The sequence below is a fragment of the Ostrea edulis genome, chromosome 9 (assembly GCF_947568905.1).
Source record: "Ostrea edulis chromosome 9, xbOstEdul1.1, whole genome shotgun sequence".
Classification (NCBI taxonomy): domain Eukaryota; kingdom Metazoa; phylum Mollusca; class Bivalvia; order Ostreida; family Ostreidae; genus Ostrea; species Ostrea edulis.
In genome coordinates this window covers 39,929,547-39,953,929 of record NC_079172.1, presented here as the reverse complement: position 1 = coordinate 39,953,929, position 24,383 = coordinate 39,929,547, and the positions used below count along the sequence as shown (strand labels likewise).

Sequence of the window (24,383 nt, the reverse complement as noted above, 5' to 3'; positions counted from 1 at the left end):
CAACGAAAGTAGATCAGTGTTACTAGTACAAGGTTTTGAGATCAGATATATTACCGCCCAAGTTTACGATTCGAATCCTTATTCAACTGGTGCCACAAATCCTCGTGATAAAGTACTTAAAGTCACAATCTGTGGATTACCTTTGTCTGTTGATGACAGTGCAGTTTTTGAAATGTTACACTTGTTCGATCTCACGATGAAAAGTGGTCTTAAATACGAAAACATAAGGCACCCTGTTACCCACCGCATGAAAAATGTGCTAAATGGAAATAGGTTCATATACATAGCCCCTCTTCCAAACAATAAATCTCTTCCCAGGATTGCAACATGTGCAAAATTGAAATGTCGGATATATCACCAAAACCAAGTGGCAGGAAATCCGAAAGTGCAGTGCTTCAACTGCTTGGAAAACGGACATCACAAACAACAATGTAAAAATGCAAAGGTATGCAGAGTGTGCAAGGAGCCCGGTCATTCTCCTGGTTCCCAGGAGTGTCAACACTATGATGAATCCTCTAATGATGTGGTAGTATTTCACGGCAAAGAAAATCCGCTTTCAAACTTTTTCCCCTGCGATCTTTACGTTTTTGGAGAGCATCACAAATCAGCGGAACATGACTACCAACTAACAAAAGCCATTCGCTCTAGCGATCTCAGTGCTGCACAGAAGGTGAGGGAGGCGGAAACAGCCCTTGGTGCTAAGAGGATCGGCTATACTGTAACTGATCCTCCTGGATGGATTGAAGACAAAGACACTGTAATGGAGGAGATTGTTACAGAGAAAGTTGATCAAATCCAGGGCCAAGTTGGAGAATCCAAGCAATAACACCATTTTCGCTGAGGGAACCTTCGATATGCATTGGGGCACTGGACTGGATACAGAAGCCACATTACATACTAACCACAGTAAGTGGCCTGGAAAAATCAAACTTGGTAAGATCTATCAAAAACTTTCCTCAAAACAAAACAGAAAACTTAGAAGCTCATCCGTTCCCCGGAGAGGTACATCAACCGAGAATCAGACCAACATTGACGACTTCCTAACGGATCTTCGGAAACAACGGAAGAAGAATAACAAGGGCAACCCTGGTTAGTAAATACACAATGCCAACTCCTACAAACATACATGGACAGTGCAGCTTTAAAAATGTACTCCTTAGATGTTCGAGGTTCAAATATGCACAAAAAACGTACCATTCTTTTTGACTGGTTAAGGGATGTGAATTATGATGTTATATGTTTACAAGAAACACATTTTGTAAAAAAAAAAAAAAAAAAAAAAAAAAAAAAACCAGGAATTTTTATACAATTCAAGATGGTTTGGAGATATAATACATTGCTATTCAGAATCCGTATACAGTAGAGGTGTATCAATTTTAATAAGGAAGAATAGTAACATTGAACTTCTTAATTACAATAGATCGACAGATGGAAGGAAATTACTAGTTAATATTAAATGTAATGAAAAGATAATAACTTTGGTGAATATGTATGCCCCAAACAATGAAACAGACAGGGTAGATTTTTTTAAGAGAATAATTACTTGGATTAAAAAACATGTTATGAATATGGATAGTATCATATTATGTGGTGATTTTAATTGTCAGCTTGATTACGAAAGGAATGACAAAAGTGTTGGTATCTTAAAGAAAATTATTAAAACGTTTTGTCTTAAGGATGGTTGGATATATTCTGGGAAAAGTTGTGAACAAGGATTAACTTGGTGTGATGGAAACAATATCCCCAAAAGTAGAATAGATTATGTATTTATTTCAGAATATTCATGCTTACCATTGAATAATATATATTTAAGAAAAGCACCCAACGTAGATAATAACAGGTTAAGGGACTCCAATCCTCAGCAATGTTTGGTAACTCGCGTAAAATCCGGAAAAAGTTTATTCGTATCATAAATTCCGGCATTTATATTTTTTGGAACTCTTCTTTGAAAAAAGAATAAGAATTCACAGATGTAAACAAACGGAAATGGAGGGGAATTGTATACGAGAAAGAGATAAGAAAGGTCGGTTCAAGAAAGCCTCGTCTACTGCTACTACAACCATTAGCACATGTACCGATGCAAATAACAACCACCCTGACTTCATCGATGTCTACAGCGAAGATACACTAGCACAGGTAGATGAATATGATGAAAATAAAGAGACATTTGAACTGTTCCAAGGCAGAAGAGTTGTTGAATTTTCAATTCTGGTGGATCATTTGCAAAGAGGGTGCTTTCTGTGTCATACGCCTTTGGATCTTGTTGACTGTGAGAAAGAGAGACGTTATGGACTAGCCAGCTTACTGTATGTGAGATGTAGTAAGTGCGACGAACTGACGATCATTCCAACTGGTAAACATACTTTTTCAGGATTATCAGCTGACATCATTCAACTGGCAGCAAGGTGTGGAGAAACTGAATTCAATCAGTATGTTTTTCCAACAACCAACATCAATCCAGTGACATCAAAGATCACAGGACTAACTTTTGATGGTACATTGCTGTACAAGAATGGCATTCCTTTACTAGCTGTTTCTCTAGAGAAGTGCTTGGTATCATTCTTTGATTGGCTGAAGAATTCTGGTATCAATGATCCAGTGTTGTTTGCTCATAATGGAAGGAAGTTTGACAGTCTTATTTTTGGTAGATCTGTTCTGGATAGTGGGAAAGACGAATATGGAAAGATTATTTGTGGGTTTTGTGACACCTTGCCAATGCTGAAAGAACATGCATCAGGAACCCATCTGAACTTTTCTTTGGAGACTTTGGTAAAGGATATTCTTGGGTGCACTTTTAGTGCACATGATGCAGTTGAAGACTGTAGATATCTCCAGAAAGTTGTTGAGCATCACAAATGTGACAATATTGACTCATTTTATCTTCAGTATAGTTTTACTATGAAGTACATCATTGATATCATAAAGCAGATGGAAACTTCCAAAAAAAATCTACATACTCTTATGCCATTAGTTGAAAATCACATTATTTCTGAAAACATGTGTAAAAAGATATCTTTTTCAGGACTAGGTTTCAAACATCTGCAGATAGCACATCAGAGAAGAGGCTATGATGGGATACACAGCTTATTTACAGAGAATTTTCAGGGCAAGCCCAGGATTACAAAGCGCACATCTATCATTACTGCTGTGTTCAAATTCATGGAAGAGAGATAACTCTACATTCTGAAAATTGATGTCATATTGATTTCAGTCATTATCTTTTATATTTTACTGGATACAATGCAATTTATTTTTATTTTTGTAATCCTTTCACCCAATGGATATTTTGTTTAGGCAGCAAACAAGTCAACATACAGTATATGAAATACAATTTGATGAAACTGAGATAACTCTTTTTGTTTTCAATTATTTACTGTATAGGTAATGATCAATTATCTCATAAGATCACCTGGATACAATGGTAAATAATTATCAATTCTTTGTCATAATAACAAGTACGTAAGAAAAGCTTCACAATAATGGTAAAAAAATACATCTTCATTTTTTTGCACCTGAGGGACGGAGTACCTTAACTGATCACCAAGGCATTATATTTGAACTGTGCACATCAGAAAACTCTAGAGGTGTAGGCTATTGGAAACTATATACATCATTATTAAATGATGAAATTTTTTGTAGAAAATTAAGGAAATATATCCAAGAAGAAATTACAAATTGCGAAATTAATGATCCTATAAGTAAATGGGAACATGTTAAGATATGCATAAAAAATTATTGTACAAACTATTCCTAGCATTTAGCTAAAAGTAAGAAAAAACGTATAAAATTTATAGAAATGCAAATACAAAATTAGAATCAAAACCCTTCTCTGAACTATAAACTTATACTTGAGAAAGAAATAGATGATTATTATGCTGATAAATGTAGTGGAGCATACATACGCTCTAGATCTGTATGGATAGAAAAGGGAGAAAAAAGCTCATCTTACTTTCTAAACCTTGAAAAAAGACAGCAATCAAATAATACGGTCAATAAGATAAAAGACGAAAATGGAGTAGAATATACAAACACCACAGGAATAATGGATTGTCTAATTAAATTTTATAAAACATTATATACGAGTAACGTTTAAGATAATGTGAATATTCAAAACTATCTTGAGAACATTAGCTGTAAAATTATTACGAACAATGAAAAGAAAATGATATACCAAGTATAAATGAATGCAAAATGGCAGTTGATAATATGAAAAATAATAAGTCTCCAGGACAAGATGGTATACCAGCAGACCAGGACAAGATGGTATACCAGCAGAATTCTACAAAGATTTTTGGAATGATATCAAGGATGTCTATTATATGTCTTTACTTAAAAGTATAGAAATAGGAAAATTACCATTTTCTCAAAGAAGCGCAATAATTTCATTAATCTATAAAAAGGAAGAAAAACATAATCCAAAAAATTATAGACCTATAAGCTTAACTAATGCTGATTACGAGATATTTGCTCATGTGTTAGCTCATCGTTTACAAAACATAGCGAGTAAAGTAATTGGACGTGAACAAAGTGCTTACATTAAAGGTCGATATATTGGAGAAAACGCAAGACTAATCTTAGATGTTTTTGAATATTACATGCAAAATGAATTAGATGGAATATTACTGTTTCTTGATTTCGAAAAAGCCGTTGATTCAATTGAATACAATTTCATGTTTAAAACGTTGGATAAGTTTAACTTTGGAGATAAATTTATTGGAATGATAAAAACGCTTTATAATAGTCCTGTCTTTAATTTAGAATTTAAAATAATGGGTGGATTTCAAAATCATGTGCAATGCAAAGAGGAATTCGACAATGATGTCCAGTATCTGCTTTACTATTCGTATTTGTTATTGAAATATTAGCTATACAAATAAAACATGACAATGATATAAAAGGACTGTCATTACAAAAAGATACTACATTTAATGACAATAACGATATTAAAATTGCTCAACATGCAGATGATTGTACTAACATGTTGAAGGACATAGACTCTTTGAAAAAAATACTGCAGTAATGTCGCAGGACCTAAACTAAACTTAGAAAAAACAGAGTGCTTATTAACAGGCTCATACATAGATATGTATTCAAATGAATCGTATATTCATGGTGTAAAAATTACAAGAAACTGCATAAAATCACTTGGTATTTACCTGGGACATGATAAAATTGAATGTTACGAAAAGAATTGGACAAGCAAACTGGAGAAGTTAGAAAAAAATACTAAGTGTTTGGAAAAGACGGAATCTTACAATATTTGGAAAATGCACAATAATTAATACACTGGCAATCTCTAAAATACTATATAATGCTTTTATTTTAGAAAATCCTAAAGATGAATTTTTCAAAAAAATTTCAAAGCTAATATTTAACTTTATTTGGAAAAAACGAGACAGAATTAAAAGAAATACACTTATAGGTCAAATTGAGCAAGGAGGTATTGGTATAATTGATATCGAAAGTAAATTCTATGCTGCCAAAGCATCATGGATAAGTAGAATATTAGATGTAGAAAGTGTTACACATAGAACGCTCAATAATATTTTGCATCAATATAATATCTCTATTTTTGATGTTTTAAAAACGTCTGAGAATAACTTTTTAGATTCAATTTTTTTCAAAATGTTAAAACTCCCCCCTTTCTAGGGAAATATATTTTCAGCTTTTAATAAATCCAAAAAGCCACTGGACATAAAAACTTTAAAGAGAGACGAGTTCCTTAGAAATAACATTTTTTGTGAATATATTTTGCTTAAAAAGGCAATTAAAATCTATAAAGAAAAATTTGACTGTAATTATTCAAAATACATCAATATAAAACCTGAAAAAAGAATATCAGAATTTAACTATAAACTACTTAATGGCAAATGGAACAAAGACGTGTCTCCATTATGTGAACGATACAATCTAGATGAAGACATAAAACATCTTTTGTTAAACATATTTGGGAGAAAATTAGCTCCTTTTTGAAGTTTGAAATTACATGGAAAACTATTGTACTCGGATACTATAATGAAATCAGCGAAAAAACATCCCTTTTGAATAACCTTGTATCTTTTATAAGTTTTTCTATATATAATTATAAAATGAAATGTAGACTACAGAAGGAGAAAATGTTGGAGCAAGATCTCCTACATAAACATAAATATGAAATTCTTATTCAGAATATGGTAGTTGCCAATATTGGCAAGAATAGACACGATTTTTATAAGAATGCAGGAAACTGTTTGTAATTTTGAAATGAATATATTCTGATAGATAGGCATTGTGAAATGAATTTTTGATATGCATTATGAAATGAAATTTCATAATTTCTATGATTGTTGTGATGTGGAATTTATTTTGATGTATATATGAAATACACTATGATTAATATGATGTATGTACATTAAAATTTACTTATGCATGATATGTATTTTGAAATGCATCACTATTATTATCATGTATGCATTATATGAAATGGAAAAATGAATTTTTCTGTATTTTAGATAAAAGATAAAAAAAAAAAAAAAGATTGGTCATGATCAATTGCATCTCTCTGTCATGGTACCAACATGGTTGAATTTCGTATTGTGCGTGCGTGCTAAACTACATGTAACCCTAAAGTAAAGAGGGAGGAGCTGTTACCGAGTTTGGCATCACCGAACATACTAAGCAACGTGTCAAATTACAGTGTATAAGGTTTAGGTCATCCTTTTTAAATTTTCGACCCTCATACACTGTTATTAATTCATAAAACGGTTGTTCCGTTTTGTGATGCCATTCACTTTTTTTCTTGTTTAATTCAGAACACCGAGTTTCCGCAGTGACGTGTACCTCGGGATGGACCAAATATGGGGAGAACTGTTATCGCCTGTACACCAGCAAACGTCCGTGGATGGACGCACTGAAAGCGTGTCAGACCGTGAGCAGCAGCTTGGTGGACGTCGGATCGGACGGCGAGCAAAACTTCGTTCACAGTAAGGGAGATTATTCATATTTTGTGGCTGTTTCATTTCAGCGCTTTCTACACCAGTCGTATTTCACTGATGTATTCTGTTGTGTTCTGATGTATGCACTCGTTCCTTCGATTTTGCCCCTTTGCATTTAATGCAAAAAATGAAAGTTGCGAGGGCGAAGAAGCGAAATGTGAAGTTGCGAGGGCGGGCGAAGGGACAAAGTGTGAAGACAAACGAGCGAAGCTGATCTCGTTCCTTCGTCTTCCCTCTACTATAATTATTCTCAACATCCTGCCTTTGCTCATTTCTTTCCTCGTGCGATGTCGGCATGCTCAAAATTGATTATCAAGAAATTCCATCTGGACTACATTGATATTGAAGTAAGATTATCACTACATCTGCAAAACACTGACAAGAAGGACTAAAGTTTGAAGAAAGAAATTTTTTTCGTGTTCCAATAAATTGCATGTATTCGTTATGTACATATGATTAATGCACAGATTCTGAACATGTGAATAGTAGCTACCTGGAATAGCGTTAATCTAAGTAAAATATCTAATGAAGAGGAGAAAATGATATCTACAAATCCGTATAAGGATACAATAAAAGCATGTACAGTTATAGTAGCAAGTTCATATAAGTAAGGACTGTTCCAGTAAAAACAATGCCACCCATGTTGTATCCATCATGTTTTTAATTGGTTTCATGCATACGAATATTTGTAGTAACAATCTCTTCTGATAACGAAAGAGCGACGTTGCTAAAACAAAAGGGTGAAAGCTGGAAGAAGTTTCACCCCTTCGCCTTTTTACTCCGTCTCCTTCGCAGCATTGCCCCTTCAAATCCTCGGCCTTTCATGTAGTTAGCGGGAATCCAGTGCATTGATTCGTTTATTTTGATGCTGCATAGAGAAGTTTTAGATCAAGCTTACCAAATGTCAAACGTTTTTGCATATCAATAGGATATCCTCTGAACTTTAGGACTACCAGGAATAATCTATTGATTTATTATGTCCTTTCGAGAAATTTTCACTTATATTGAGACGTCACCAGATGTAGGTGAAGTACCACAAATTTATACCTAGCGCTCAAGGTCGTACCAGTGAGAGTTCTTTAAGGTCAAATCCGAAAGACCCGTGATTCTCACTTCTAAATGCCGAGCGTTTGGTGAAGGAGCAATTACTACCTATGTTAACGTCTTAGGTTTGACATGGCCAAGGCACGAGCGGGGGGGGGGGGGGGGTCAACCTCTCGACGTCGAGGCGAACGCTCTACCACTGAGCTGCCGCGATCAAATTTGAAGGAACGATGCGCTGTGGAATAACTTTGCTCGGAAGTATGAAATGGTTCAGCAATATATAAATGTGAAAGTATGAACAATTTCAGCAGTATATGAATTTGATTTTTTCTACTTTAGCAATTCTCAGTTTATGGTAACCGCGTTTGGTGTATTTTGTATAATTTGAAAGTTTGTCTTCCTCACAGGCTTGGCGGTAGGCAATGAATTCTGGATCAGTGGTTCTGACTCCTCTACAGAGGGACAGTGGCTCTGGTACGGCAGTCTTCAGTCTTGGGGATACACTAAATGGAACTCAGGTACGCCCGATTTTTTCCCAGCCAACATGTGGCAAACATGCCTTCTTCAACCAAATTGTCGGACATTTTAGATTTCTTTAACTTGAAACACAGAAGTGTTTTTAATAACTATTAATAAACGTACAAGATGATACTTTCAACTGGCTTCAAATAGAAGCACGTTGTAGTAAAACCAGTAGTAGTAGTATTAATGGAGTTTTACGAAGAGGCTTACTTTTACAATCGACGGCTGACTTTTACAATTTTAAGGGATCAACTCCAACTACAGAAATTGGACCAAAATGAATGTAAAGACTGCTTTAGTAAAACACCAAAACCGACAATTATGTTTATTACAAGAGTATTGAAAACTCTTTAGCAACTCTTATTCTTTCTACATTTGTTCGAAACTTTCACAATGCACTACTCGTTTTAATATTTCATTAAGCTAAATTTATCGATATTCAAATGTACATGTAATTTAATAACTGCGAATGACGAGCTGTGAAATGCATGAAGGGACACAGAAAATTGCCATAAAAAGAAAGAGTGGTTTTAAGTTGTACTATATATCATAAGTGTACCACAGCGTGCTCATTGTAAGCAGACGACCTCAAGTTATCCTGCTATTTCTAAATAATGTGTCATCAGGCCTGAAAGCTTAAATGTTCTCTATACCTCACATCTTATGATTCTGGATCCGCAAGGAACAAAGCAGCCCCTACTCATCCACACACATACTTTTGAACGGCAGCTCTATACTAGACCAAAAAGTCGAGGGGTAGGCTTGTCGAGATATATTTTTTCATAGCCCCTCCCTCTCATTTTGAAAAGAAAACGTCCTTGTTTCCCTCTCTTTCGTGTTGAATATCTAGGTTTAAATGTAAAAACAGCCAATAAGTGATGTGTAATTGTATACATGTATATCAATATACACAGTAGAATCAACAATGTTTGTGGTAATGACTCATGAAAATTCGCCCCCATGAAAATCGAATACTCCTAGTATACTAGTATAATCTATACATTGTCGATATAAACATTTGACATGTGCTTGTCCTTTAGAAATGTCGTACCCCGTGGATATCCGGATTAGAATAGGTCCTCTGCAATACACCTTGCTTGTTGTGAGAGACAACTAAATAGGTCGATCCTTCCGATAAGACCGGAAAACCCGAGGTCCCGTGTCACAACAGATATGGCATGATAAAGATCCATCCCTGCTCAAAGGCCGTAAGCGCCGAGCATATGCGTACATTTTAGAGCCCTTTACCGGCAATAGTGACGTCTCCACATGATTGATTGGTTGCTTTTACGTCCCTTCCTGGATTTTTCACTCATATTGAGAGGGCATCATCTGTAGGTGAAGTACCACAAATGTAGACCCGGCCTATGTTTAACGCCCAGCGCAGTAGTAGTGAGGGTTCTTTATCGTGCCCACGCATGCCGCTGCACGGGCGGGGCCTCTGTTTTTTAAGGTAATACCTGAACGACCCGTGATTCTCACTTTTAAATGTGGAGAGTTTCACTGAGCTGAGCGAAAAATTATCGAGTGGAACGTTAAACAATGTATAGAACAACTGAATGCGGTAAAGTCTTTCAATTTTGCAAATACCACTTCCAAATTTTGCATATTTGGAGTTGGCCCCTTTAAACTGTAAAAGTCAGCTGTCGATTGTAAAAGTAAGCCTCTTCGTAAAACCCCATTAATGGACTTTTGCGAGAAGGGCTGACTTTCACGATCAACGACTGACTTGGACATTTAAACCTGCGTATGGTATGGAATCACGTGCACGATATCGTTAAATATATGTAATATCGAATTGTTGGCATTTATACATGGAACTTCTACTGCCTCGCTCTTAAGCTAGATTTTTTCTTCTTGGTGATTTCTCTTGATCACGTAAAAGCAAAGGCGAGCGTGTTCAAACTGTTGCACGTTACAAAATCGTGGCAGGGTAGTGACTGATATTTGGTGGGAGGCCTGATTCAGATAGAGTATCTCTGGGACTTCGTGTCCATGTACGAACGGGGTCTCGTCCAGGGATAACGGCGGTTGTCGTCGTGAACGGCGGATGCCTTTGCCGAAGAGGTGCCAAACAATCAGAGAAGATCCATGCTAAGCTTCGGAACGAAGCTTCCCTGAGCGTAGGAAGTGTAGCAAACAGTATGTAGGGAATTTCTACTGCTTCGCTAGAGAGCTACATGTAGCGTTTCTAGTGATATGGTAGTATTTCTTTTAAGCAACGGTGAGCGTGTTCAGATCACTGTACGTTATAATATTATTATAGTTCGCCTGTTAGGTTTTAAACCACCTGAACATCTTTCATTTATCTGACAATTAAAAATAAAAACAATTCATTTCATTTTTTCATACATACATACATTGTAGGTGTAAAATCTTAACTCGCACAGATACATTGACTCATATTCAAACTTTACAAAAAGTCATCGCAACATAATAAATAAATGGAATGTACATGCAAGTTTATTATGCAGGAGCTTTGCGTTTTCTTTTATCATCAAAATATATGAAGTTGTTATACAGGTTTATTCAATCAAACACATACATATACAACACAGTGCAAGCTAAGCGTACCGACAATTCGGAATTATATGTACATCTGCACTAATGCAGATCTGTAGCTCTCTTGGAAAATATTTGGTCATACCAGATAGCTACAGATCCACCCCTTATAAGAATATTCGATTTACGGCGCAGGTCGCTGTATTATTGCATCATAATATCAAAAAATTCCTACCATATTTTCCCAGTATATTTATGTCCAAACATTTATCAAATCCCCATGTGAATCGAAAACTCGCAACTTCAAATTATTTCTTTTTTAAAGATATCCATGCTACGTAGCAGTCAATTCGAACCCTGTTGATTTTTTTTTTTTATATCTATTCATTCTATCCAATATGAAGTACGTATTCGGTCTTCATGTATAATAAACACGAATATTGGACATACATATTGAAAAGTAATCCTAGTACGTTATGAAAGCCCATTTTCTCACCAGAGGGCGCGTTACGCAAGCTTCACACACACACACCTCTGTCAACGCTTGGAATCACGTGACAATATAATCAGATAATATAAACAATAATTCTTGGTTTCCTTTCCGTTTAAAAGTTCTGGTAACAGGTGATGACACCAGGCTCTTTTCATAGCCCACTGGCACTTTGAAAAGTACATATTTACCATTTAGCTGTTTGTCTCTTATTTCACAAGTTTTATCGTATTTTTACAACCTTTCTTACTTTTGATTCCATGTTTACATTCAAATCTTCACCACGTGGATGTCTTACATTCATACGCATATTATGAAGTAGTTCCAAATTTAGGATCAGAAAACGGCGATTTTAAACAATTTACAGTAAGCATCAATTTAATTCCACCAAAAACATTTCGAAGTATGACTAAATATTTAGTCGAAAACATAAATGTTGGATATTAGAAACTTTTACAAGATTTCTGTAAAAAGCCGTTGAAAGGGGTGTAGTGCGAGGAGCACACGGAACTCTGGGTAGAGAATTTATGAAAGCCATCAGTATGGTCCCCGTCCCCGATTAATCTTTTCAATACTGACATATAAAACAGAATTTAGCGGGGATGGAACTGGAATTATTTCATCTAAAATATTTTAATAACAAGAGGCCTACGGCATAGCAATAAAGAAAATCTATGCTATCAATGACATTTTAAAAGAGCTCAAAAATAGTTACACATACACATTATATATACCAAGTTTGGTCCCGCCTTGGAGTCAGTACGTCTACCCCGGAGACCATGAAATTTACAATTTCGGTAGAGGCCTAGATCTATGCATTTAGGTTTTTCTTACAGATGAGAGGTTGTAGGGAAGATGCTTTAACATTGATCAATTTTTGCTCCATCCTTAAGGTTCAGGGGATGCAGGATTGATTGAATATTGTTTAACGTCCCTCTCGAGAATGTTTCATTCATATGGGGACGTCGCCACTGCCGATGAAGGGCTGCAAAATTTAGGCCTATGCTTGGCGCTTATGGCCTTTGAGCAGGGGGAGGGTTATCGTGTCACACCTGCTGTGACACGGGACCTCGGTTTTGCGGTCTCGTGCGAAGGATCGCCGTATTTAGTCGCCTTCTACGACAAGCAAGGAGTACTGAGGACCTATTCTAACCCGGATCCCCACGGGAGCGGGGTTGCAGGAGGAATATGTGGGAATATTAGGTCAAATAGACTTTACTTTTCCAGAAACAGCATGAGTATGGAAATGAACCGGAACAACTCGATACTCTTTGGACAACTAACATTTGTGTACATTGCATCGGTTCATCACTTATTCATGTATCTAAAGATGTCACGAAAAGGTTTCCGTATTATATGCTTGTGTCAAAGTCAGCCGTTGATTGTAAAAGTCAGCCCTTCTCGCAAAAGTCCATTAGTAGTAATGGACTTTTGCAAGAAGGGCTGACTTTCACAATCAACGACTGACTTGGACATTTAAACCTGCGTAAGGTATGGAAGCACGATATCGTTAAATATATGTAATATCGACTTGTTGGCATATATACAGGGAACTTCTACTGCCTTGATCTTCAGCTAGCTTTATTGATGATGTCTCTTGGTCACGCAAAAGCAAAGGCGAGCGTGTTCAAACCGCTGAACGTTACAAAATCGTGGCAGGGTAGTGGCTGATGTTTGGTGGGAGGCCTGCTTCTGATAGAGTATCTCTGGGACTTTGTTTCGTCCCGGGACGACGGCGGTTGTCATCGTGAACGGCGGATGCCTTTGCCGAAGAGGTGCCAAACTATCACAGAAGATCCATGCTAAGCTTCGGAACGAAGCTTCCCTGAGCGTAGGAAGTGTAGCGAACAGTATGCAGGGAATTATTACTGCTTCGCTAGAGAGTTACATGAAGCGTTTCTAGTGATATGGTAGTATTTCTTTAAGCAACGGTGAGCGTGTTCAGATCACTGTACGTTACAATATTATTATAGTACGACTGTTAGGTTTTAAACCACATGAACTTCTTTCATTTATTTGACAATTATTAAAAAATAATTTATTTCATTTTTGCATACATACATTTTAGATGTAAAATCTTAACTCGCACAAATACATTGATTTATGTTCAAACTTTACAAAAAGTCGTTGCAACATGATAAATCGGATGTACATGTAAGTTAATTATGCAGGAGGTTTGCGTTTTCTTTTATCATAAAATGTGAAGTTGTTATATAGGTTTATTCAATCAAACACAGATACAGCACTGCGTGTTAAGCGTATCGACAATTTGGAACAAGAGGTACTGTGAGCAATGCTCACTAAGAATACCCCCTGCTTACCCCAATCTCCCAAAGGGTGTTGGTAATAGGTATAAACTACCTCTTTTCTGAGTGTAAAAAAACAAATGGCACGACAAACCGAACCCTATTGCTATTTTGATGTCGAGTTCGCGTTACCTATGACCTTTTGACCCCAAAATCGATAGGGAACATCTTCATCCCATGGGTAGTCCATATGTATGATATGGTGACTGTAGGTGAAAAGGATAACGCTTTAGAGCCCGGAAACCATATTGCTACTTCGATGTCCAGTGCGCTTGACCTTTGACCCCAAAATCGATAGGGAACATCTTCATTCCATGGGTAGTCCATATATATGATATGGTGACGGTAGGTGGAAAGGATAATGCTTTAGAGCCCGGAAATCATATTGCTACTTCGATGTCCAGTGCGCTTGACCTTTGACCTTTTGACCCCAAAATCGATAGGGAACATCTTCATCCCATGGGTAGTCCATATGTATGATATGGTGACTGTAGATGGAAAGGATACCGCTTTAGAGCCCGGAAACCATATTGCTAGTTTGATGTCCAGTGCGCTTGACCTTTGACCTTTTGACCCCAAAATCGATAGGGAACATTTTCATCCCATGGGTAGTCTATATATATGATATGGTGACGGTAGGTGGAAAGGATAATGCTTTAGAGCCCGGAAACCATATTGCTACTTCGATGTCCAGTGCGCTTGACCTTTGACCTTTTGACCCCAAAATCGATAGGGAACATCTTCATCCCATGGGTAGTCCATATATATGATATGGTGACGGTAGGTGGAAAGGATAATGCTTTAGAGCCCGGAGACCATTGCGTCTACAGACGGACGGACGGACGGACAACCCGATTCCAGTATACCCCCCCCCCCCCAACTTGTTGCGGGGGTATAATTACATGTGCATCTGCACTAATGCAGATCTGTAGCTCTCTTGGAAAATATTTGGTCATAACAGAGAGGTACAGATCCACCCATTATGCAAAACTTCGATTTACGGCGCAGGTCGCTGTATTCTGGCATCATAATACAGTGTATCAAAAAATTCCTTGCATATTTTCCTGGTATATTTTTGTCCAAATATTTATCAAATTCCCATGTGAACCGAATAGTCACAACTTCAAATGATTTCGTTTTCAAAGATAGCCATGTTACGTAGCCGTCAATTCGAACCCTGTTGATTTTTATATCTATTCATTCTATCCAATATGAAGTACGTATTCGGTCTTCATTTATAATAAACACAAATATTGGACGTAAATATTGAAAAGTAATCCTAGTACGTTATGAAATCCATCAGTCTGGCCCCTGTTCCCGATGCATTTTTTCAATACTGACATATAAAAACAGAACTTAGCGGAGATGGATCTGGAATTATTTCATCTAAAATATTTAACTAACAAGAGGCCCACGGCATAGCATTAAAGAAGATCTATGCTATCAATAACATTTTAAAAGACATTCAAAAATGGTTTACACATAAACATTATATATACCAAGTTTGGCCCCGCCCTGGAGTCGGTACGTTTACCCCGGAGATCATTTTCAATTTACAATTTCGGTAGAGGCCTAGATCTTTATTACAGATGTGAGGCTGTAGGGAAGATGCTTTAACATTGATCAATTTTTGTTCCATCCTTGAGGCTCTGGGGGTGCAGGATTGATTGATTGAATATTGTTTAACATCCCTCGAGAGAAAACGTCACCATTGCCGGTGAAGGCCTGCGAAACTTAGGCCTATGCTCGGCGCTTATGGCCTTTGAGCAGGGACGGATATTTCTCGTGCCACACCTGGTGCGACATGGGGCCTCGGTTTTTGCGGTCTCATCCAAAGGACCGCCCTATTTAATCGCCTTCTACGACAAGCAAGGGGTACTGAGGACCTATTGAAACCCTGATCCCCATGGGAGCGGGGGTGCAGGAGGAATATATGGGGATATTAGGTCACATAGACTCTACTGTAACAAAAATAGCAGACACTGACACTCGACGTTTTAATTAAATATCTATAATTTAAAAAAATGTCTTCCTGTAAACATAATATTCACAAGATATATCACGCCGCCATTTTGGTTTTCTGTTTTACCAGCTGTATCGCTTGAAAATTTCGGCGAAAAGTTAGATTTAATATAATTAGACCCCTACCGTTTAGAGGCAACTATGTCAAGGTCTTACCTCTCGCATCGTCATGGTGAACTGGAAATAAAGTCCATTTATCGGCTATAATCAACCGTCAAATATCGTCTACTGCTTCTCAAATGCCTGTGAGAAGTAGTACGAGTATGGAACGGAACCGGAACAATTCGAAGCTTGTGTCAAAGTCAGCCGTAAATTGTAAAAGTCAGCCCTTCTCGCAAAAGTCCAGTAGTAGTAGTAGTTGTACATGTGTAGTAGTAGTAGTAGTTGTAGTAGTAGTATTTGTAGTAGTAGTAGTTCCTCCTTCTTTGGGGTGGAAAAGGTATAAACTTGGATCACAACCCTCCTTTGAAATTCTTTTGGGGTCTGTCCCAGAAGTAGAAGTAATAATAGTGTGTTGAAGCAGAATTTATACGGTCTAAGAAACTAACAACTCAAGTTTATGACAAACGGGATGATTTAATTTCTCCATCGTCAACTTCCCAAATATATATATATATATATATAGAGAGAGAGAGAGAGAGAGAGAGAGAGAGAGAGAGAGAGAGAGAGAGAGAGAGAGAGAATAGCAATATTCTATTATCACCTGTGTATGGTGTTTGTATTTCTCAACTCATTCGATACGCAAGACCTTGTTCTGCGTTTGATCAGATTTTAAATAGATGCAGACTACTGACAAACCACTGGATGTTACAGAAGTTTCAACAGTCCCGTTTAAAGTCAGCATTTCTCAAATTCTATGGTTGTTATAACGATCTAGTTTGCCAATACAACCTACCATTGGGTCAAATGCTGTGTGACGTGTTTCATACCGATTGTTACGCCGTTCTTGGCACACTGATTTTCACTAGGTATTGTTCCGTTTTCCTGATCAAGATATAGAGCTCACAGCGGGTGTGACCGGTTGACAAGGGATGCTTACTCCTCCTAGGCACCAGATCCCACCTCTGGTATATCCAGGGGTCCGTATTTGCTCAACTCTTTTTGTTTTGTATTCCTTATATATAATATGAGTTATGAGATTGATCACTGTTTGTTATCTTAAACTTTCTTTAAAGAAATGGCTTGATAATTGACATTAGATAAAAAAAAAAATGCTTGTGTGCAGGCGAACCTAATAATGCCGGAGGAGAAGATTGTGCCAGTTTGTTAAGTAGCGGGAGATGGAACGATTACCCGTGCAGTCGCAGCATGGCCTACATCTGTGAACAAACTAGTAAGGCGCCTTAACCAATTATAAACATATATATTATTGAGAAACGTCGCATACTAATATATCCCAATCAATATTACTACACAGTAAGATTCAAACATATTTCCGAATTCATGCAGAAATTGATCATATCTAAGAGAGGATAAAATAAGTTTATGAAAAGAAAAATGACAGAAATGTTGTTTGTGACCTTAAAATCAGTATGCTGTCATATTCCTTTAAAACAATATTTTTATTAATGATATTTTTCGATTACTAATAACTGGGTTTTTTAATATCAATTTTACTAACAGCTGCGCTGTCTGCCTGCGATTCAACCTGGAGTTTCAGGAACGGTAAATGTTATAAGCGGTTCACGTCAAAGGTCACGTGGTCCAATGCTTTGAAAACCTGTCAGGCCAACTCAGCTAACCTGGTGAACATCGAGGACTCCTCAGAAAATTCATACGTCCATGGTAAATTTATTTCAAAGCCATTTCTTTCATTCTATTTTCTCACAATTGGAAGACCCACACAACAGGTGTCGGTATCACTCCGGTGATCACTTTCACTATATAGGAATAAAATCATTTTTAAAACTGGGTTTGTTGAATTGATGAGAAATATCTCAATCGAACGTGTTCTATGTTACCTGCCTCGTTTGCCAACACCGGGAAAAACAACACCCTACACGACAACCTCTTTTCTTTTCACCTGCAAAAAAGACTACCTCAAATTCACAGGGTTTTTTTCATATGTATGTGTACATTCTGAGTGCACCTCAGGAAGTAGCCTCAGCAAAAGAGGTTAAATAGTTATTTTGTAAATGATTTATTATTTCTACAAATTGTACCAAATTCCAAAGAGAGAAGAGGATAAGAGAAAGGTGAACAAAACCGCTCACGGAAGAAATTGACTAAGTTCATTTTGATTTGATTGGACAAGTACAGGTGTGATACCTTTGACAGAATTTCCTCTGCTCGTCCTATCATTCCTGTTGATCTTGCCGCTTATGTCAATGTCATTTTGTTTTTTCATCAATCGCTCTTTAAAAAGAAATCAAGAGACATTTTCTCAAAACCTTAACTCTAGATAGATAGCTAGTATTTTCATAACTTGGCCCCTTCTTTTGACAGGTTTAATGGGCGGTGATGATATATGGATGGGTGGATTTGACGGACCACATGAGGGCTCGTGGGCGTGGTCAGGCGGTGTCTTCTCGTGGAGTTATACCAACTGGGATTCAAGTATATTAATCCAATCCTGAATATTTGCACATGCTCAGTATTAATAGCAACTCCTTATACACGCGTGCAATATACTTGTTCTACAAATATTGGTATATTTACTAACTGCCAATAGAACAAGATACGATTATGCATGGTTACAAACAAGTGTTCCTGTTGGGGAGCATGTAAACCCGATCTGGTATATTTATTTATTTCCCTTCAGGCGAACCCAATAATTCTGGGGACGAAGACTGTGCATTGATGTACGCAAGCAGTGGTAGATGGAATGACGGCAAATGTAGTGCAGCGTTACAGTTTATATGTAAAAAGAATAGTAAGTGTTTAAATCTTTTCGATGAAACATATGTAGAAGCTAATGAACGAAATGCAAAGAGAGTGACATGAACAGGTTGTTAAAACGTTTTAAAATACCCATGTGTTTTCTTTAGCACCTCCAATTGATGGCGGATGGGCATCTTATGGATCATACGGTTCATGTTCTAGAAGCTGTGGAGGAGGGACACAAACAAGGTCAAGGGCGTGTACAAACCCTTCCCCTCAGTGGGGAGGTGACCAGTGCCCGGGATCTTCCACCCAATCACAGTCTTGCAATACACACAGTTGTCCAAGTAAGCCGTTAGCATATTATGTTATGTATACTCGTATATGTAAAGTATCAAATCAATTATTAATGGGCATAATTAAACTATAAAATGGTGTATTATCCTGTTATATGTTATCATACGTATCAAATTTTCACATAAAATTTAATCCATTACGTACAAAGTAAAGTGGTGATGGTTTTGTTTGTGATGATTAATTTTCGCTGTTAATTTTGGCGATTTCCATAAAAAACAAAAATGAGAATACCACGTGGTTACATGTATACGCGAAGTACACTGACCTTTCCTATTCATACATGGACCCTACTCTAACATTTCAGTTGACGGTGGATGGGCCAGCTGGGGAAGTTATGGTTCATGCACTCTAACATGTGGCGGAGGAACACAGCAGAGATCGCGCACCTGCACAAACCCCTCTCCTCAATATAACGGCGCTTCTTGTCCCGGAAGTGACGTATCGTCACGATCCTGTAATACCCATAACTGTCCGAGTAAGTATCCATAAGATATATATTTTTAAGTTGAATATATGTTGAATATACCAAAGGATTAGGATGACTTTGATTCATTAAGTCTTTACAACCAAAAATCCTCTTTTAAACGTAGAAATAATTGCATGTTGTAAATTCCATTTATTTATCCATGTTAGTTGACGGGGGCTGGACCTCATGGGGTTCGTGGGCCTCGTGTTCAGTGACCTGTGGTGGAGGAGTACAGTCCAAAACGCGCACCTGTTCTAATCCAACACCACAGTATGGAGGAAGTTACTGTCCAGACTTCTCATCAGCAACCCAGACATGCAACACGCACAACTGTCCAAGTATACCGCACATTCTTATCCACCACATCAATAAGTAATGCAGAAAATGAAATTTTACTTGTAATGAATATTGTAGATTGATAATTTAGACGTTGTAGGTTATGCAAAATATGGTTACACTGTACTTGGAATGGATAATTTAGATTGATAATTTATACGTTACATTACCTTGAACACCAGTCGCAGCAGAGATTGTCAGCGTTTTCAATGGGTATCGGTTTCAAATGATACTTTCCGTTAGTGAATACGATACGAGTAATGTGCTATTGGGTTTACTGAGTATCAACTAAATATAAGAGTAGTATCATTGTAACGGGCAATAAAGATCAATCTCCATTAGTCAAGACCGATATATTAGAAAAGTACTTTAGCGGAGATGGAACAAAACAGTGTTCCTTTGTACTTGTTAGAGATGAGATAATGTTGAAATAATCTTAGAAATTTTTTTCATTCGGTAAATTAAAACCATATAGATTTGTTTTTGATTATTTTCAGTTTTATCTTTATTTATTTATTTTGTTTTATTTTCAGTTTTAAATATGTAAATAGCATACATGTACATATAACATACCTTCATATACTATTTTATATTGTATCTGTATAATACTGCTGTCTGTATATATGTTTTCAGGACCACAATGTAAACTAGTTTTAAACTAATTGTGCTACCCTGTTTAAATAAAGGACATTATTATTATTATTAGAGATCTTTCGTTTGGTAGGATGACACGTAAAGTAACACAGAATTACATGTATCTGTCATGTGGATAGTGTAGAGTATCATGTCAAGGTCACATACATATCTGATATCGCTTATTATAGTGGTCTGCATCCAAGCTCCAGGCCACTGTTACTCAGCAAGACATATATTGAACAATACTAACTCAGATGCTTAATGATATTTAAACAATTGTCTCATGATGTATGCTTAAAAAAAACCTTGTAAACTCTCTCATAAATTGAATTTTTAAAATTACCTATATTTTGTTTACTACCTGTTAAAGTTATTTTCTACCCCTTTATGCTTAGTTTAGGTATCTCATTTTTCAACCTATTAAATGAACAGGGTGAAATTTTAACAAACTGATCGCGTTAAAAAATAATTGATATTAATTAATCATCTCCTGGTCAAATATCACTATTGCTGCTTTACCATTATCATAATAGTACATACATGTAGGTAATGTCAGCACATCATTAAACATTCAGACAAATATTTAGGGTTATCACATATGCTTACAGTGTATAGACACAACATTTTATAAAGATGATTTTGGTTCATAGCTTGTTGATACTATTATGAATAATGTTTATAGTTGATGGCGCCTGGGCCTCCTGGGGTTCCTGGGGCACTTGTACCGTGACCTGTGGAGGTGGAACACAACAAAGGTCACGCACGTGCACAAACCCCGCTCCTCAGTATAATGGCGCTAATTGTCCGGCAAGTTCAGTGTCATCACAGAGTTGTAATACCCAACATTGCCCAAGTAAGCAATCCTAGACTATTGCATTGTAAACAAATTATCATAATTCTAAACAATCCTAGACTATTGCATTGTAAACAAATTATCATAATTCTAAACAAATGTTTGAAATGCTTCGAAATATCAAAATAGATATTATATATAAAATTTTATGTGTGACATCAAAGAATGTACGACCATTCCGCAATTCATCGACATTTTATTTGTATAACAAGTTGACGGAGTGTGGTCCTCTTGGGGTTCGTATGGTACATGCTCTGTCACGTGCGGCGGCGGAACTCAGTCCAGATCTCGATCTTGCACCAATCCTTCTCCTCAATATGGCGGTGCTACTTGTCCTGGGTCCGACGCAAGTTCACAAGCCTGCAACACTCAAGTCTGCATCAGTAAGTAAAGCGCGCTCCATCCGTCATTTCTGTGACGTCACTGATGATTATACAGAAGAGGAAAATAAGAGAAAATAATATTTGTCTTATCTGATAAATATCATAATCGCTACAATTCTAGAATTCTAAGCATGTATACAAATTGGAATGTATAAAAGATGTGGTTTTGTTTGTTACACGATTTAAATTCCCCAAATCATCATGTTATGAATAAATGGAAGTCATTTCAATGATTTGTATCATGTACTTACATGTGTCGGGTTGTAATAGAATAAGAGATATATTTGTTTATTTTACAAAACTTGTGTTTTAATCGCCCCTTTCTCATTCCCTCACAGTTGACGGGGCGTGGGGAACATGGGGTTCATGGGGCGCGTGTTCCAAAAGCTGTGGTAGCGGGAAAAAGTCTCGGACACGAATTTGCAACAATCCCCAACCGGCAAATGGTGGGTTAGACTGTCCAGGGGGTTCAGCAGATTTTGACGATTGTAATACAGACACTTGTCCAACCGTGGCCTTCGGACAGTATCAGCAGGTAATCTATCGGTTATATCTATTTTTGTTGTTAGTTATATCTCTTTTCGTTATCGGTTATGTGTATTTTCATTATCGGTTATATCTATTTTCGTTATCGATTATATCTATTTTCGTTATCGTTTATACATATTTTCTTAATTGGTTATATATAATTTTCATAATCGGTTATATATATTTTCATAATCTGTTGTATATATATTCATAATCGGTTATATCTATTTTCATTATCGGTTATATCTATTTTCATTATGCGTTATGTCTGTTTTCATTATGGGTTATATCTATTTCCGTTATCGGTTATATCTATTTTCATTATCGGTTATATCTATTTTCATTATCGGTTATATCTATTTTCATTTTGCGTTATGTCTGTTTTCATTATGGGTTATATATATTTCCGTTATCGGTTATATCTATTTTCATTATTGAAAGGTATGTAAAATATCTACTTTTATGATCGGTTTTTATCTATGGCATGCACTGTTTGGTCTCAGTAACAATGCTTCCCTCAATGTTAGATCACACCAGAATTCTTACAATGTACATGTAATGCAAAACGTGAAAGGGGCTAGTCAATACTTTACAATATTGATTCGCAACTTCATTTGTTCACGGTTTACCGATAGGAAACGCAGTTTTTGCAATTTGAATAATGTGTACCCCTTAGGAATAAAGAAGTTTACGGGTTCGCCACACCAATTATTCGCCGAAAGTGGTGCTCGCGAATTCCAATGATATTTCTCACACGTGAGTAGAACTTGGATAACAACACCTAATTCACATTCATTTATAAAAAGAAAAAAAGATATAATGCTCAATAAGCTAAACTCTTTAATAAATGATATACATAACGAAAATCCATTCTTAGCTTTTCATGTATAAAAAAAGAAAAGAAAAAAAGACACACACACAAACTCACCATTGTCAAGAATTAGTTAGAAATAATAAACATTGATCGGCGCCATTACATTACATATGTAACAGTCGAATTTACTATCTTTATTAACAAATCTGAGAATTCGAGTTTGATTCGTGATATGTATATTATATTTATATTATGTATATATATATTTCTCTCCACTTAGTTATGTCCTTCCGGGTTCTTTACCTGCCAATCAGGTGGTATCACTTGCATACAGAATGCATTCCAGTGCGACTGCGCATCAGACTGTGACGATGGAAGTGACGAATCAGCGACATATGCAGGTTGCACTCAAACAGAAGAGTGCGCAAACGGAGGCACAGGTGATAGGGATTTCTTTTATACTTGTTTTATGTTGTACAACTTTTTCACTCATATAAAGATGCGAAGTGCCACAAATATTCGTTTTAATGATGTTATCTGTAAAACCCATGACAATCACCTCTAGTAACGGGCTCCTGGTGAAGCAACAGTAACTACCTATGTTAAACGTCCATCAGGGAAACTCCAAAACGCACTACCGATTGTATTTCAGTTAACCGTCGTGAAATGGCCGAAATATTACCAAAACGGCATAAAACCATAAACATCCAATCAATCTTATGTTTGTGCGGTCCTCCTAGTTTCCACAGAGGTGATAAAATGATTTTGCTAAATAAATGATATGATATGATATGCATGCTGTTGATGATAATGGTGACAACAGTTTCTCTTCGTTTTTTAGGTCGTGTTGATTTCTCTGTGCTGGTCTTACTTGGTGCCCTGTTGTGCAGCATCCTCGCAACATTGAGTCTGAAATAGATGACACCAAGCAACTTTTCTGATAACCACAAATCATCAAAATGTTCATAGGGGTCAAAGATTAGCGGACTCCGCCTATTGAAACCATAAACAAATATCTGAATTTCATTGTTTAATTCTGAACAGGTCGTGAATTATGTTTATTTATGTTATGTATTCACATTAAGCTTGATATATTAAAGAGATAGATATTACATTTGGTGCATTTATTAGTATTTTTTATCATTCAAACCGGCTACCCCATCACGGTGGTACATCTAGCCATGTAGAGGGGGGTCCACATTTTTAAACTACGTTCAAATTCCGTTATTCTTACAAGCATCGTTAGTTATTTTGAAATGTTCAGTAAGATGCATTGGGTGACTGTCCCTCCGTTTCTTGTAATAGCTGTAGTGCTGAATGTTGAATATGT

General features: G+C 36.7%; 2 protein-coding genes across 2 annotated transcripts; both read left to right on the top strand.

Moving 5' to 3' along the window:
* Positions 1-1,703: 1,703 nt before the first annotated feature.
* On the top strand, positions 1,704-3,345 carry LOC130050140 (uncharacterized). Its single transcript, XM_056149184.1, has 2 exons — positions 1,704-2,841; positions 3,023-3,345. The coding sequence occupies exons 1-2, from the start codon at positions 1,987-1,989 to the stop codon at positions 3,026-3,028; spliced, it is 861 nt and encodes a 286-aa protein (XP_056005159.1). The 5' UTR covers positions 1,704-1,986; the 3' UTR covers positions 3,029-3,345.
* Positions 3,346-6,880: 3,535 nt separating this feature from the next.
* LOC125660477 (coadhesin-like) lies at positions 6,881-24,167 on the top strand. Its single transcript, XM_056149183.1, has 14 exons — positions 6,881-6,962; positions 8,426-8,536; positions 17,086-17,193; positions 17,484-17,645; positions 18,306-18,416; positions 18,622-18,732; positions 18,848-19,027; positions 19,342-19,512; positions 19,671-19,841; positions 21,158-21,328; positions 21,541-21,711; positions 22,050-22,246; positions 23,334-23,493; positions 23,895-24,167. Exons 1-14 carry the CDS (start codon positions 6,881-6,883, stop codon positions 23,969-23,971), a joined length of 1,983 nt encoding a protein of 660 aa, XP_056005158.1. The 3' UTR covers positions 23,972-24,167.
* The last annotated feature ends 216 nt before the right edge of the window (positions 24,168-24,383 follow it).

Bases quoted from the DNA above. Each gene is read 5' to 3' on its own strand.
- LOC130050140 (XM_056149184.1), top strand. From the start codon at position 1,987: ATGGAGGGGAATTGTATACGAGAAAGAGATAAGAAAGGTCGGTTCAAG.
- LOC125660477 (XM_056149183.1), top strand. From the start codon at position 6,881: ATGGACGCACTGAAAGCGTGTCAGACCGTGAGCAGCAGCTTGGTGGAC. The intron at 19,028-19,341 runs GTAAGCCGTTAG...CTAACATTTCAG, and splicing joins CAATACACACAGTTGTCCAA to TTGACGGTGGATGGGCCAGC. The intron at 21,712-22,049 runs GTAAGTAAAGCG...ATTCCCTCACAG, and splicing joins CAACACTCAAGTCTGCATCA to TTGACGGGGCGTGGGGAACA.